This window comes from Arachis hypogaea, unplaced genomic scaffold (genome assembly GCF_003086295.3).
Source record: "Arachis hypogaea cultivar Tifrunner unplaced genomic scaffold, arahy.Tifrunner.gnm2.J5K5 arahy.Tifrunner.gnm2.scaffold_22, whole genome shotgun sequence".
Lineage (NCBI taxonomy): Eukaryota > Viridiplantae > Streptophyta > Magnoliopsida > Fabales > Fabaceae > Arachis > Arachis hypogaea.
This window is the reverse complement of record NW_027255450.1, coordinates 1,248,499-1,262,515: the sequence shown is the minus strand read 5'-3', so window position 1 is coordinate 1,262,515 and position 14,017 is coordinate 1,248,499. Positions and strand designations below refer to the sequence as shown.

General features: G+C 47.0%; 1 protein-coding gene and 1 non-coding gene across 2 annotated transcripts; both read left to right on the top strand.

Annotated features, from left to right (window-relative positions):
- Positions 1-672: 672 nt before the first annotated feature.
- On the top strand, positions 673-2,606 carry LOC140183373 (cytochrome c oxidase subunit 2-like). The gene has a single exon (XM_072231801.1). The coding sequence runs from the start codon at positions 1,061-1,063 to the stop codon at positions 2,300-2,302; it is 1,242 nt and encodes a 413-aa protein (XP_072087902.1). The 5' UTR covers positions 673-1,060; the 3' UTR covers positions 2,303-2,606.
- A 5,499-nt stretch (positions 2,607-8,105) lies between these two features.
- Positions 8,106-8,180, top strand: TRNAP-UGG (transfer RNA proline (anticodon UGG)). Its single transcript has one exon. It is a non-coding gene; the product is annotated as a tRNA-Pro (tRNA).
- Positions 8,181-14,017: the final 5,837 nt, after the last annotated feature.

Genomic DNA, 14,017 nt, shown 5'->3' with positions numbered 1-14,017 from the left:
GAAAGCATTCGCTTTTCGGCTGGAATCGAAGCTGCGGATAGATCAGCAGATAGGTTGCTGCGGATAATTTATCCGCTGTTGATCAAATTAATCGTCTTCAAGATCGTCTGAACTGTATACCTATTCCCTGGTCGCTGGTATATTGATTTACTAACAAGGCCTTCATACCTCTCGCTCCTAGGACTAGCGGAACTAAGACCTGTGAAAGAAACTAGGAGATAAAGCCCTTGATATGACCTTACGGATTAACACAGAATCAATCTCTGACTTTCTTCCCCTTTGAAATCCATTCTTGCATCTGCTTTCCTTGTTAGCCTAGCTAGTCAACATCCGCTCTCTAGAAAGCACTTTCTAATTCGAATGGGCAAAGCTCTTCCTTCCTTTGGTGATGAAGTTGGGCCGTCTTTATTATGTCAATTCTGAGTCAACCATATTCCCATCCTCGGCTTTCAGCCTCCGAGACTTTCCAACCTTTTCGGTAGGAAGGATCACTACAACTTTACTCAGGTCGGGTACTACCAATGATCAAGTACCGGTTACAGTACAGGATACCACAACTAATTCACGACTCCTCCATCGAGCAATGCAACTCGAGATGGAACATGTATTATTTCATTCAAAATGGCTATTCTAAAAATATGATATGAACAGTCTTTTCTCATGAAAAATGCAACTTTGAAATTGCGTAGGTGATGGCAGAAAATCCATCAAGAAATTACATAGATAGAGCAGTGCAGGGCTGCTCTTGACAGTTTTCATTTTCGATTGAGAAAGCGGCAGGCCCAAAGAGCACTACAGTAGCGCCTTGCGAGGTCGTAGAGCCGGTAACCCTCGTTCGCCTAAGATCGAAAATGCTCTGTCTTTGAGGAAAAAGAGATATAGATAGTGTTCCAGGATTTCATTGTTTTGAGTCTTTACTTAACTCGACCGCCTTTCTACTCCCATGCTTTTCTTTGGTCAACAACCAAGCACATTGAACAATAGTTCTTCACTACTCCTACAGGCTTGACGGAGTTCAGAGTTCAGTCTGTCTGGAGGGAATTATTTTAGATCAATCACTATGTTTAACAACGTTCGACGCATCTCTTTATTTGATGAGAAGAGTCTTAACTCAACTTCGAGTGATACAGCTTCTATGTGGAATGATTTTCCATCGGTCCCTTCTGACCTGCCACCCTTACCAGCCGACTCGGTTCCATCTGTCCCCTCATTACCTTCCATAGCAAGTGATGTTGAGGTGGAGCAGCCGGCTCCTTCTAATTATAATTACGAGACTCATGGTATTGATGAGGATCATCCGGGTCTTAACCCGGACAGTGAACGTATAGTAGAGCTTCAATCTGATATACACGATAAATTGGGAGAGTTGATGACTAACAAGAGTGACCAAGACGTTCTGAGTGCGGCCGAAGCTTTACATGGCGAAAGCAACAATATCCCTTTTCTGGAGCACCTGTTAGATGATTTGAACAAAAACGGAATAGAAGGTGAAGCCTATAAGGATGCCCTGGATCTATCGAATAGGTTGGGTATATTACCCGATAAAGCAGCTTTGTGTGATGCAGCGGAGCCATGGCAATTAGGATTTCAAGACGCAGCAAGTCCTATGATGCAAGGAATAATCGATTTACATCACGATATCTTTTTCTTCCTCATTCTGATTTTGGTTTTCGTATCACGGATCTTGGTTCGCGCTTTATGGCATTTCCACTATCAAAAAAACCCAATCCCGCAAAGGATTGTTCATGGAACTACTATCGAGATTCTTCGGACCATATTTCCTAGTATCATCCCGATGTTCATTGCTATACCATCATTTGCTCTGTTATACTCAATGGACGAGGTAGTAGTAGATCCAGCCATTACTATCAAAGCTATTGGACATCAATGGTATCGGACTTATGAGTATTCAGACTATAACAGTTCCGATGAACAGTCACTCACTTTTGACAGTTATACGATTCCAGAAGATGATCTAGAATTGGGTCAATCACGTTTATTAGAAGTGGACAATAGAGTGGTTGTACCAGCCAAAACTCATCTACGTATTATTGTAACACCTGCTGATGTACCTCATAGTTGGGCTGTACCTTCCTTAGGTGTCAAATGTGATGCTGTACCTGGTCGTTTAAATCAGATCTCTATTTCGGTACAACGAGAAGGGGTTTACTATGGTCAGTGCAGTGAGATTTGTGGAACTAATCATGCCTTTACGCCTATCGTCGTAGAAGCTGTTCCTAGTAAAGATTATGGTTCTCGGGTATCCAATCAATTAATCCCACAAACAACAGGGGAAGCTTAAGCGAAAATGAAAGAGTAGGGTGAGGGATAAGGGGGGAAGCCACTAAATGGAAGGCTTCGCTCGCTCTAAGGCTCGTTTAGTAGACAGCGAGTGGAGTGCATAAGCCCCTTTAGAGTTAGAGATAGGGGCGAGTACTACACGAGCTCGTAAGTCAAGTACGGAACGAGCGGAGGAGAGCGACCTCATCTTGCTTGCTTCTGGCGAAGCTTCTAGAAGGCCACCACTTCATAGGAGCGATAGCGAAGCCGTAGAAAGGCAAACAGCTCGTATAGCTCGCAATAGCGAGCCTACTTTTAGCTTTTTTTTACTTTACCGCGGGACCTTAACAAGGAAAGTCAAGAATATCATCAGTAAGAGGGGTTGCTATTGAATCCGCTTCTCGAGTATGCAAGGCCTTTTTTTCGTCTTTTTCGGCCTGTTGGTACTTGTCGAATTGAAACTCGATACGATAATAAGAAGATTCGCCAACATTACCCATTTTTTTAGTGGATTCGGGCCGGGGTAAGTACGTGATTTCAAATTGCATCTTATAAGCATATGATCCTCCTTTTACTGTTAAAGTACCATCTCCGCCTTTGCTATCTATGCTTCCTGGTCGCTAGACTCATTCTTCTACTTGACTTCCAGCTACTCTGCTCTGAGCTTAAGAAAGGTTCAAAAGTAGCTTTGGTTGCCGCTAAAATCGGATGTGATTTTGTAGTGGTGAATTCCAGAACAGGTAAATTCCCCCTCTCCTTTCGGGAACTCTCTTCTCTAGGGATTCCAATTCTATTTCTATTGACTCTTCCATGGGTGTTTTGTATTGCTACAACAAAAAAAGTTTTGGTAACTTACTTACAGATTGTATCTTAAATAAAAGAAACATCAACATCCTTTAAGCTAAGACTAAGGGATGGGGGGAACACTACCGATCCCGAGACAGACGACGAAGCTACATCGATTACAAAAAAATCTGAGTCAGTGGTGGCAGACCCTTTCCCGGCCCCTACAATCAAGCAACCTCACCAATGTGAATGAAAGAAAGGGAACCCCATACATCTCGACAAGTTCGTGCCTCTTTAGGATTTTAAGTGCGAACTAAAACCTCTTTTGAATTCTTATTCCGACTCCGAAGTCCGGATATTTGGTTGCTTTCTACTCGACCCATGTGGTTCGGCTTGTTGCGCCACCTCACTTAACCAAACATATCCGAGAAGAAGTTCTACCAGATCTACAGCACTTGCTGCTTCATGCCCGGTTGCATCTGACTCTGCTGGTTCACCTTCTAAACAGGTATCCGCACCTGATACACATCCTTCTCCTGTAGCTTCTTCTTTTTCCTATATTGTGGTGGCTTATTCAGCGAGCTGGAGCTCCTACAGTTCCCGCCCCAGCTTCAACTCTAGCTCCCTTCGGCCTCGAAGATCATCAGTTCCATCAAAAGTTTCTATCTCACTCTGTTAATAGGTTTTTACTTCTGCATGTTGGGAATCAAAATAGAATAAGATTTTCTACTTTATAAGTGATCAACTAGGTTTTGAATCCCTCGCTTACACTCTTTTGGGCTAGGTTCAGTTGGAGGTCGTACATTTCACCAGAGAAAAAGGGGGGGGGGATTTTCATACTGAAATCGATTCACCCGAAAAGGAAGCAAGGCTTCCATTCCGCGAGGAGCGAATAGATTATTATTGCGGTTTAAAGCACACTCTAATATCATAAGGACCGAACTCATCGGATCAGAAAGAGATGGCCAGTCCCTTCCTAATGCGAAAGAGCTTTATTCCGGTACTTCACACCCAAAGCAAAGCTGCACGGAATAGGGGCCTTACTTGTCCCGGTCCGGGAAGAGGTTAAGGTATTGTGGTTCCTCCCACATATCTTTCAACAAGGCATCCTAAGAACAAACCCTTACAAACCTCTTAGAGATGAGAGGCCTGTTGGAATTCATCATGCCCATTTGATATTTCATTTAGTCATCCCACCTAAAAGCACTCTTTCCAGATCAGTATGACAAGGGCAGCACCCATTGGAAAACCTTGATCCAGAACCCAAATTGGGTTATCCTAATAACCACCTCCCCTCCTTCTCGCGGGGGATGTGCCACATCTTGGATGTAGGAGTGACGACCCGTGGTCCAATCTAGTAAAGAGATTGGGTGCCAGTGGTCTGTCTGAGGACGGGTTCAACAAGCTCTTTCTTTGAAAAGAAAGATGGTTCCATGGATCGGGTTTTCATTTCAGAAGCTGCTAGAATGCATGTTAAGTCAGTCAAGGGGGTCTTAGATCATGACGATTCTTAGAAAAGGGAAAAAATATGATTTTTTCAGGACATATCTTAAAGTCCTAAAGGATTGAAAAGAAGAGTGAGCGACGAGTGGTTCAATCCGGAATGAAAGTGAGAGACCACTAGCGGAAAGAGTTTTCTAAAACACTAGGGTTTCTTGCATAAGATTTAGCGAGAAGTCCGACTAATCAAAGAGTCTGAGCGTCGGTTCGCTGCCCTAACCGTGCGATTTCAGGGCATCTTTTCAAGTATTCATCTAAACTAAATGCTGGTGTCGGGTATCATCTCGATCCATTGGCAGCAGAAAAGAGTGATAGCTAGCTTAATTCTATAGGTTCAAAACTAGAGAAGTCTTCCTTCCAAGTAAGGATTGAAGATCATATGCTTACACAATCTCCCAAAAAAGAGGGTCTTTCCTGGCGACCTTACCCACACTTGTAATTGAGGAGTCAAATCATTCTTTTTCTCTGATGCCTTAATCCTTTTAGTGTATCGGCATTTCGGTTGTAGCAGTTGTAGCTCTTCCTCTTCTCTTGTAGCTTGAGTGCTTGTTGTTGTTGTTTAACGTCTTTCGATTCAAAAGCAATCCTGCCAGCTAGTGTACCTCCTGACTGTCCGCTGCATTCGAAATGAAAAAGAATAGCAGTTCCTCGTCCCCCGAAATTGGATAGGGGATTGGCCTTTCCTTATTACTTATTATAAAGTAGTTAGGAGGCCAAGTACGTTATCGGGCATCTAAGACAATCAAAACAACCGCCCTAATGGCTTTTTTCACCCATGGGCAGCTAGTTGAGGCCAATCAACCCGAAAGGGAGGTCGAGAAGGAGGGTCGAGCACAAACCGTAGGCCAACAGTGGATGGACGACAACCAACCAGAACGGATGATCGATGAAGATTGTTTAGAACCTTCGGGGAGTTCTCCGCACAAAGGAAATATATGAAACACTACCTAAGCAAACCAAACCGCTACGCTCCTGCACCTATCGGTACAGTGGCTTGACGCTCCTGGAATCATCAAAGCGGGAAGGTACGTAGCTACCCACCCTGGTTGGGAGAGTAGCGGATCGAGGAAGACACCAATCCCCTTCTTCCTTCCTTACAATATTACGGCATGGAACTCTCTATCCTCTCCCTAGAGTCGAGAGACAACTTTCCTCTCGCTTCTACGACTCCACTCTTACCCTTAGCTTTCGGTCGAGCTAGGCATCACTTCCTATCACTCTTAGTTGAAGGAGAGCGTAGGAAGCCAAAGACCTGTTTTGAGTTCTGAGTTGAATAAGGCAGGGATAGGTGAATTTGAGATCAGAATAGGTCTTCGATCCGTTCATTCTGTCTTCAGGGCATACTTAAGTATAAAGAAAGAAGAAAGGAGGGAAGCTCATTCCGGCGGGTACTCCAAGTCCCTTAACTTATTCGTGAACAGAGGAAGATAGTTATAGGTATTCGGACAGATAACGAAGAGTTAGGCGGGACCACTAGAGATGCTCCTATACTAAAGGCTATCGGAAAAGCAAGAAAGATAGGGGTGTCAAAACACTTCTTAAAAAGAGAGGGACAAGCTAGCCGTAGGCTATTAACCAGGAAGTGGCCGAAGCTTCCATTACAGAAGTTGATGGGCGGGCCTTTTCATTTTCACCTAAAGGGGGTTCAGGCATTATGAGTGCAGCTCCACTAGTCTAGCTGGTAAAGTCTTTTGGCCTAGGACCTGGGTTCTCATCCCGCCTTTTCGCGGGAATGGGATCTTATGCCAGGATCTGTGATTGAACGCAAAGATTCTAATAGAAGACGTGAGAAAAAAAATGTAATATATGGAATCTTTTTTGATAGACTGGACTCTTCTGTAGGTTAGGAGGTTCTTTTTCTTTCGTTTAGCCGGCCTCCCTTAGGAGTGGGAAATCGATGAAATGAGCAAGTTGCTCCATCGAGAACGCGTTTTCGACTTAACTTACTTAACCAGAATACCTGGAATGACCCATAGGAGAAGGCTACGGGGCATCGTTCACGTACTGATTCATAGCGCTTCCCCTTTCTAGTCAATAAAGAGTGTATGTGATGTTGGATCTTGTATCCGGGCCTGCAGACAGGCAGGAGATCCTATCCTCACTCCTCATATAGCTATATGAGTGACTACGTACATGGATGTACTCTTTCTGCTAGTTAAAGTTTATGCCTTTTTCCGACCTCCGTTCTGGTACCTCATAGCTATGCGCAGAGTGACTTCGTACCTTCTCTTCTAGTTTAAGCCTTTTGGTATGTTAGTCATGCGTGAAGCTGAGACTTGCTCCTTAGCACAAGTACTAAGCAAGCCCCTAAAGGCCTTCGCGTTAGTAAGCTAGCTTTGTAAGCTAAGCAAGCCAGGGTCTCCGGGCACTATGGTAGGACGTGGATCGATCATGACGAAAATGGACTTCTCCTTAATGGTTTAGAAGAGTCCCCTTCTTCTGTGAGCCAGTTCCCCGGGCTTTCTCCCTTCTCGACCAGACGAAGGAGATATGAATTCCATTCAGGCGGGTAAGGGCTTTACTCTGTGTTCTCTCCAGGTCGCCTTTGCATTGGCGAAGACTGGAAAAGTTCATCATTCAGTGGTGGGTCGTCTTCATAGAAAAGAGGGCGTCGCCCAACGAGTGGCAGATTTGATGGAGTCTCGCTCATAGATAGAGGAAGAGTACGCGCGCTAGCGCGCTACGGCTTACGCAGTTGATCGGATCAGATAGCCCTTTGGGCAACCAACCGCACATCAAATTCCGATCAATTGGAGGTCTGGCTGAGTGCTTAAGGCATTGGTTTGCTAAATCTACATACAAGAAGATTGTATCATGGGTTCGAATCCCATTTCCTCCGGCACGGAAGTGGAACGGGCGGGCGAAATTACGTGAGAGAAAGAACCTAACCTCTTGGTGTTGGTGGAGTCCCCGGAGGACAGAATAGCACTACTTAGTTACTAGGAGCGGGGAGCCCGTTGCGCGTTGTGGCCTATCTTCTTTTTAGAAGCAAGCTCCCCGTTTCTTGAAGGCCTGGGCGGCTCTCGGTTCTTGAGCATGTTGGGAGAGGGATTAGGCGGCAGTTGAAAGAGCTGCTCGAAAGCTGCAATACTAAACAAGCGAAAAAAGCCCTTTCTTGTTATTAGTAAAGGGCTTTCCCTAACTAGTAAAGTGGTAAGTAAGGTAGGGCGCTATTCGATGAAGAAAACAGACTTTAGGAAAGTGGTTCAGTAGCTCAGCTGGTTAGAGCAAAGGACTGAAAATCCTTGTGTCAGTGGTTCGAATCCACTTCTAAGCGGGCTTTGGGTCCAAAGGACAGGTAGCCGGGAGCGAGCCGGATTTTCAAAAATGAAAGTGAATGAAAGAGGAAGCCAAAATGTGAGCGCTCCTGCACTATACGGCTTTTTGGCGTAGGGTTGGGTGGCTTGCTGGAGGCAGATTTTCTAAAAAAAGCGGTTGATTACTCGGATTGGTTCTCGCGTCCCTGTGCCCAAAAGGATGGGCGAGTTCGGTTCGAGTCTTCATCGATCGGGTGGATCTATATGCGGAGGGGGGTGAGACGAGGTGTAGCGCAGTCTGGTCAGCGCATCTGTTTTGGGTACAGAGGGCCATAGGTTCGAATCCTGTCACCTTGATGTGAGGTAGTAAACACCTAAAGAGCACCCATCCACCCGTAAACTTTCGCTCTTTTAGAAAGAAAAAAAATGGACCGCCCTTGATCTGATCTGGGCGGGATCTAAAGCAGCATTTCTTCCGAATGTTTCGGGGGCAGGCCTTAGGTTCAATTCTTTCTTGCCTATAGTCATGACTATAGGCTTCAGAAGAGAAGAAAAAACTTTTTCTAAAGAAAGAAGTAGTATCTAATTCACGTAAGAAAAGAGAATCAGTCTGCATGCTTAACAGCCTTCCCTGTCTGAATCCCTTTGTAAATGTAAAAAAAAGGGGCTCCCTCATGGTCTTGGGGCTATGAGCAAGAACCACATTCCTTAAAGAAAGTATACCCGAAAGCACTTTCTCTAGAATGGGTCAATCAATCAGTAAGTTGCTGACATTGAAGAGATTCAAGTCGATGCTTCAACTAAGACTCCTACATGACTTTCTGTCTGGAGGGAATCAATGTTTCTCAGTGAATGATGATGCAAGTATATCTGATTGGAGTGTTCTTTTTATCTTAGGATTTTTGGTCTATTTTATACGAACAAGCAATGGTATGATTAAATACTTGCTTGATCGTGAAGATGTAAAATCTTTGAAAATTGGGGTGTGGGGAGTACCCATGACTAAGGAAAGACGTGTTTCAATGTTTCATTTTTTTTCCCCCTTTTTTACTCTATTTTTCATTTCTATTGATTGGTATGGATTTCAATCTCTTTCTTGTCAAACTCCAATCCATCCTTCTCACCAAATCTCTCCACTTTCTTTTAGTAGGCTGGTGGTGGAGGGCTGGTTATAGCTGTGTTTTGACTATTTTGGATCCCGAGCTGGCTAAGATGATGGCTCCAGGGGAGAGGAGGTGGAAGCGGTGCCAGCTCTTCGAAGCAACCGTCTTTTGACCTGAACGTGCCACCTGGCGGAAGGGACGAGTTGTCTTCCGTTATGTATGAGCTATCAGAAGTTGAGAGAAGGATTCAACAGGCGGAGACCGGGATTCAACAAAGCTTGCTTGAGATTGAAGCTTGAATGAATCAAGGGTCCAAGTTCTTCAAGCCAGTCAAGAAGCGAGGGAAGGGCCGAGAGATCAACCCGCGCCTTAGCACAAGCACTAAGTAAGCCCCCCTCACATAGAAGAAGGGGATGGGTGGAGGAGATAAAGGAGAGCCCTAATCCCTAAAATCCCTCATTAGGATGTAAGATGAGTCCCCGCTTTCTTTCATAACAGAGCCGGGAATAACGGCTGGCATAGAAGTATCTCGCACCAAGGAGATGCATTTTGTACAGGACAGCTCTTAGGAATAATCTCTTTCTTATTTTTCCTTTTTTCCCATGACGACTAGGAACGGGCATTCAAAATTTCACTTCGAATTTCGGACCTCAACATCCAGCTGCTCATGTGTTTCACGATCAGTATGAAATGAACGGAAAGTGTGAACGTGCGGAACCGCATATTGGATTACTCCATGCGGCACGAAGCCGCTGACGCCGAGTCGCTCCTATGCCCTAGCTATGCCCTGCTTGGTCCCCCGGCACGGTGAAGGCCCGTAGCGCGTCATGAGCACCGGGCTAAGGGCGGTTGAGCAACTCAAGCGAACCGCCCTACCTTACTACAACATAAGGACAGAAGGGAGAGGGTTGTGAAGGTGGCCTCTTATCCACACTCCGGTCAGATGAATGGAGGCCCTTAGACAAATGGCCGACCCGGGTTTTCATGAGCGTTGCGGGTCCTGGAGTGCCTGTCAAGGCGCTAGCGCATACCCCGGGTGATCATCACACCTGCACCTCACATCTCGGCACAGCGGAACGTGTAACCCGCCTGCTGTCTCATTCAACTACATTTGTTCCTGTAATCCATAGCCTAACAGAACGCAGCAGCGAGGGAAAACCCGCCCATACAGCCAGCGGGAGGATGCACTACTGGCAAAGACCGTCCGGCGAAAACGCCGCAGGCGCGAAGCGTGGTAGGCCTGTGCCGGGGGAGCATAGCATAGGTAGGAAAGGAGCCCGGACGGTGGAAGAGCCTGGGGGGCCGGGTCATTTGACGGAAATGGAAGGATTTTCCCCCTATTAGATTAGAGAAGGCCCTCCGAAGGAAGTGCATTAATTCTTGGAAAAAGAGGAGCGAGCCTATAAAAAAATGAAAGTGAATTCAATGAATAGATAGAGTCAACCGTACGACAGACAGCGCTGCCTACACGCGAATTAGCTTCCGAGGTCGAGCAGTCTCAATTTCACTACAGGATTTGCGAATGAATGCTGGGCCGGGCCACCTCGAATGGCGTGAGCCGCATGCGGGGAGACCCGCACGTACGGTTTTTAGGGGGATCTGGTCGAAAGACCGGCCGGCGCCCACCCGACTAGAGGGACTGAGAAATTAATAGAGTACAAAACTTATCTTCAAGCTTTACCTTATTCTGATCGTTTAGAGGGCGATCGCGGACTCACTGAATGAAGTCCTCCGTTTCTTTCGGAGGTGCTGACCCGCAGCGAGCAGAGATGACTTAGTTACATAAGAATATGGCGACGACAACAGCATGTCGTAGAAGGAATAACAGGCGGAGCCAACGATCCGCTAAGACTAACGTATCTACAACTCCATCCCCGAGTGGCAGTCAAACGGAGGCGTGAATGCAAGATGCCAGCGGAATGATCGGCCGGACAGAGGCTAGGGCTGCTTCCTTCCCACCGCGTCCTTCCTAGCCTAGTGTGTCGGAGATATAAAGCGAGTCACCGGAAAAGAACGGGAACTGGGTCGATCTATTCTATGGCGAAGCATCGAAGCATAACTGCACACTCACACGATCTTTGCCGAGAGATAGGAGCATTCGGTGGAACCGGTGAACTACACTTGCTTCTGGATAGATGTGTGGACAGAGGGCTCGTGGTACCAGCTGCCCAACCAGCCTCCTCTGCTTGAGAACCGTGTGAACGGAGAGTGGGCAGAAGGGAAGAGGTCCTCATACGGAGTCGCACACGCACACTTACTTGAGCAGTGCGGAAGACTGGGGAATGGGTTGAGTAAACTCCCCTGGGGCCGGAAAAATAACAGACGAAGCTTTACTTAGATAGGGCTTTGATTGGTCTTTTTTTTCTTAGTGATTGAAAAGGGGGGCGCCTGGTTATGTTACAAAAAGGGAAGGCAGAGGTAGTCCTTCGAATGGCAAACGAAGGGCTAAATAGCGCCAGTGATTCTCTGAGCCGGTCTGGATTTTCTACGCCTCGGGAAACAGGTCGAGATAGATGACAGCACCCTTTTCCTCTCTTCCTTACCGGGAGGGCAATCTTATGGCCTTCACCTCCCGCCCGGCCCGGAAATAGAACCCAGCCCCCTTCTGATCCATTCATTTCTGCAAGCAGGGAGGGGGATCCAGAGCTAAGCCTCCCGTCTATTGCATAACCTAAAAAAGCTATAAGCAAAGTACCAGAGGTGCGCTTCGCCGGTGACTAAGAAAGAAATTGGTTTGCGCTTTGAAGTGATGAGGTCGCAAAGAGGGGGCTCCTATTGAAAGGCTTTCCCTCCCTAAAAAGGCGACCAGCTTTCAATACTAGTTTACCTGCCATTTTCCAATTCATTGATAGCATGGCCTGCCTGGGCTAAGGTAACTCAAGTGGGAGAGCCGTGTATGGGTGACCTTATTGCACGGTTCAAGACACTTGTGTATTGATGCAAGTGAACGTGTACGAAAAAGCTGTATCTAGGGTGAGTTCTCGTTCCTCGTCGACCCTATCTATGTTTCTACATGGCCCAAGAACACGCTCATTCTTCAGCCGTAGAGAGACTTTTGAATTGCCGAGGTACCTTACGAGCTCAATATATACGAGTGTTATTCCGTGAAATAACTCGAATTTCAAATCATTCACTTGCTTTAACTACTCATGCTATGGATGTGGAGCATCAACTCCGTTCCTGTGGCTTTTGAGGAGCGGGAGAAATTGTTGGAATTCTATGAAAGAGTCTCGGGAGCCAGGATGCATGCCAGTTTCATACGACCAGGTGGAGTGGCACAAGATCTGCCTCTTGGCTTATGTCGAGATATTGATTCCTTCACACAACAATTTGCTTCTCGTATCGACGAATTAGAAGAGATGTCAACCGGCAACCGTATCTGGAAACAACGATTAGTGGATATTGGTACTGTCACTGCACAGCAAGCAAAGGATTGGGGATTCAGTGGTGTAATGTTAAGAGGTCGTGCGACATGAAGACATTGATAGCAATATGGGGGGAGTTCCCATCAGGCAACAACGGTTCTGCCTGACCCTACTTAAGCATGCATATTCTGTCAGCGAAGACTTGGTGTGAAGCCTTGGAGCTTACGTTAGAAGAGCAAAAGGCCCGGGGCTAGGGTGAGCTGAGGGGGACAGCGTAAGTGAGCGAATGTGTGTAAGCCCAGTCAAACATGACTGTTCTAGGCGGGGCGGGCCACCCACCTTCGAATGGTGTTGGTCCTACGGACCGTGAACGGATTCGCCTCTGGCCTCTGGGCACGTCGGAACCGCATGAGTTCACCGGGGTGGAGCACAGTCCGCAAAAATCGGCATAGGTTAGGTGCTATTGATGGAACATGGTAAGCCTATCTTTCTCCATATGGAAGTGCTGCGGGCACATAGAGATGTGGGAAGAGGAAGTCTCAAAAAGCGAAGGCCGAGCTGTAGGTCACGTGACCTGCACCGAGTTGGTGGCTGACTGGGCTTTTTCCTTGATCAAAGCAGATCAGCTCGCCGCCTTCTTGTTATCAAAAAGCAGTCCAATCCTGCGAATCGGGCGGGCGGAACGTCGAATGAAATAGGTGGCCGGGTTCTCTTTTTACAACCCTTTTGATATGATAGGCCCGGCCACCTTCCCCTATCCCTTATGTTTAGGAGCGGGATCCGCCCAAGAACGACCACTCCTGTGGTGGTACGGACTCCGCGAACGTCCCGCGCCCCCTTTACTAATAAAGGAAAGAAAGCCTCAACCAGAACAAAATTCCTTTTGCGTGCGGATGTAGCTAAGTGTCTGACTCTATTAGTCGATAGTTCCGCAGTTTGAAGTGTCCCCCTGCCAACGTTTATAGTGACGACCAGATAAGCTTCAAGTTATGCCCAGGCGCGGGAACCCAAGCCCAACAGAGCAAGGAAAACGATGATCCCACGATAGACAATCCTGAGATCGATGATGTTCGAGCCGTATGAAGGGAAACTATCACGTACAGTTTTTGTTTTTTTGGGGGAAGCCCAGATCATCGCCGTTCTTAACCGAGACTCAGGTTAAGCTCCGTCTCGGAACCTTGTGGGGTTAGGAGTAAAGCATCCCGAGGTTGGCGCATCTCGTTGGGCGTGGAGAAGCATTGGGAACCCCAATTTCTTTCTTCGGAGCCGTTTCTTTTCCCGTCCCCCCGCCCCGGCATAGCGCTTCGCTTCCGGTTCTTCGGAAGAATCTACTGACTTCTCCCTTCTTCATTGATCTGGGGGAAAAGGAACCGTCTACCAGTTGGCAAGCTAGACATCAAGTAAGTGGCTTGATGAGGATAACTAAGCTGACACGCCGGAGTTGGCTGCTGGCACAACAGGGTGGTGCCTTACCGCACCGCAGGCGAACGCGCGGTAGCGTTCGTGGTGGTGCTTCAGGATTCCAATGTACTGCGTCCAAGATCAGAACGAGCTTGCCGGCGGACCACTGCCGTCCCATTCTTGAGTGAGCTGGAGCACAGCCATCTTATCCACTGAACTAGCTAGAAGCTATCGCTTCGGGTCGAAGCACTAAAAGAAAGGGACCGGGAAACGCGGCGCATAGGAACCACGGGACCCCCACTAGTAAAAAAAGGGAAAACGGAAG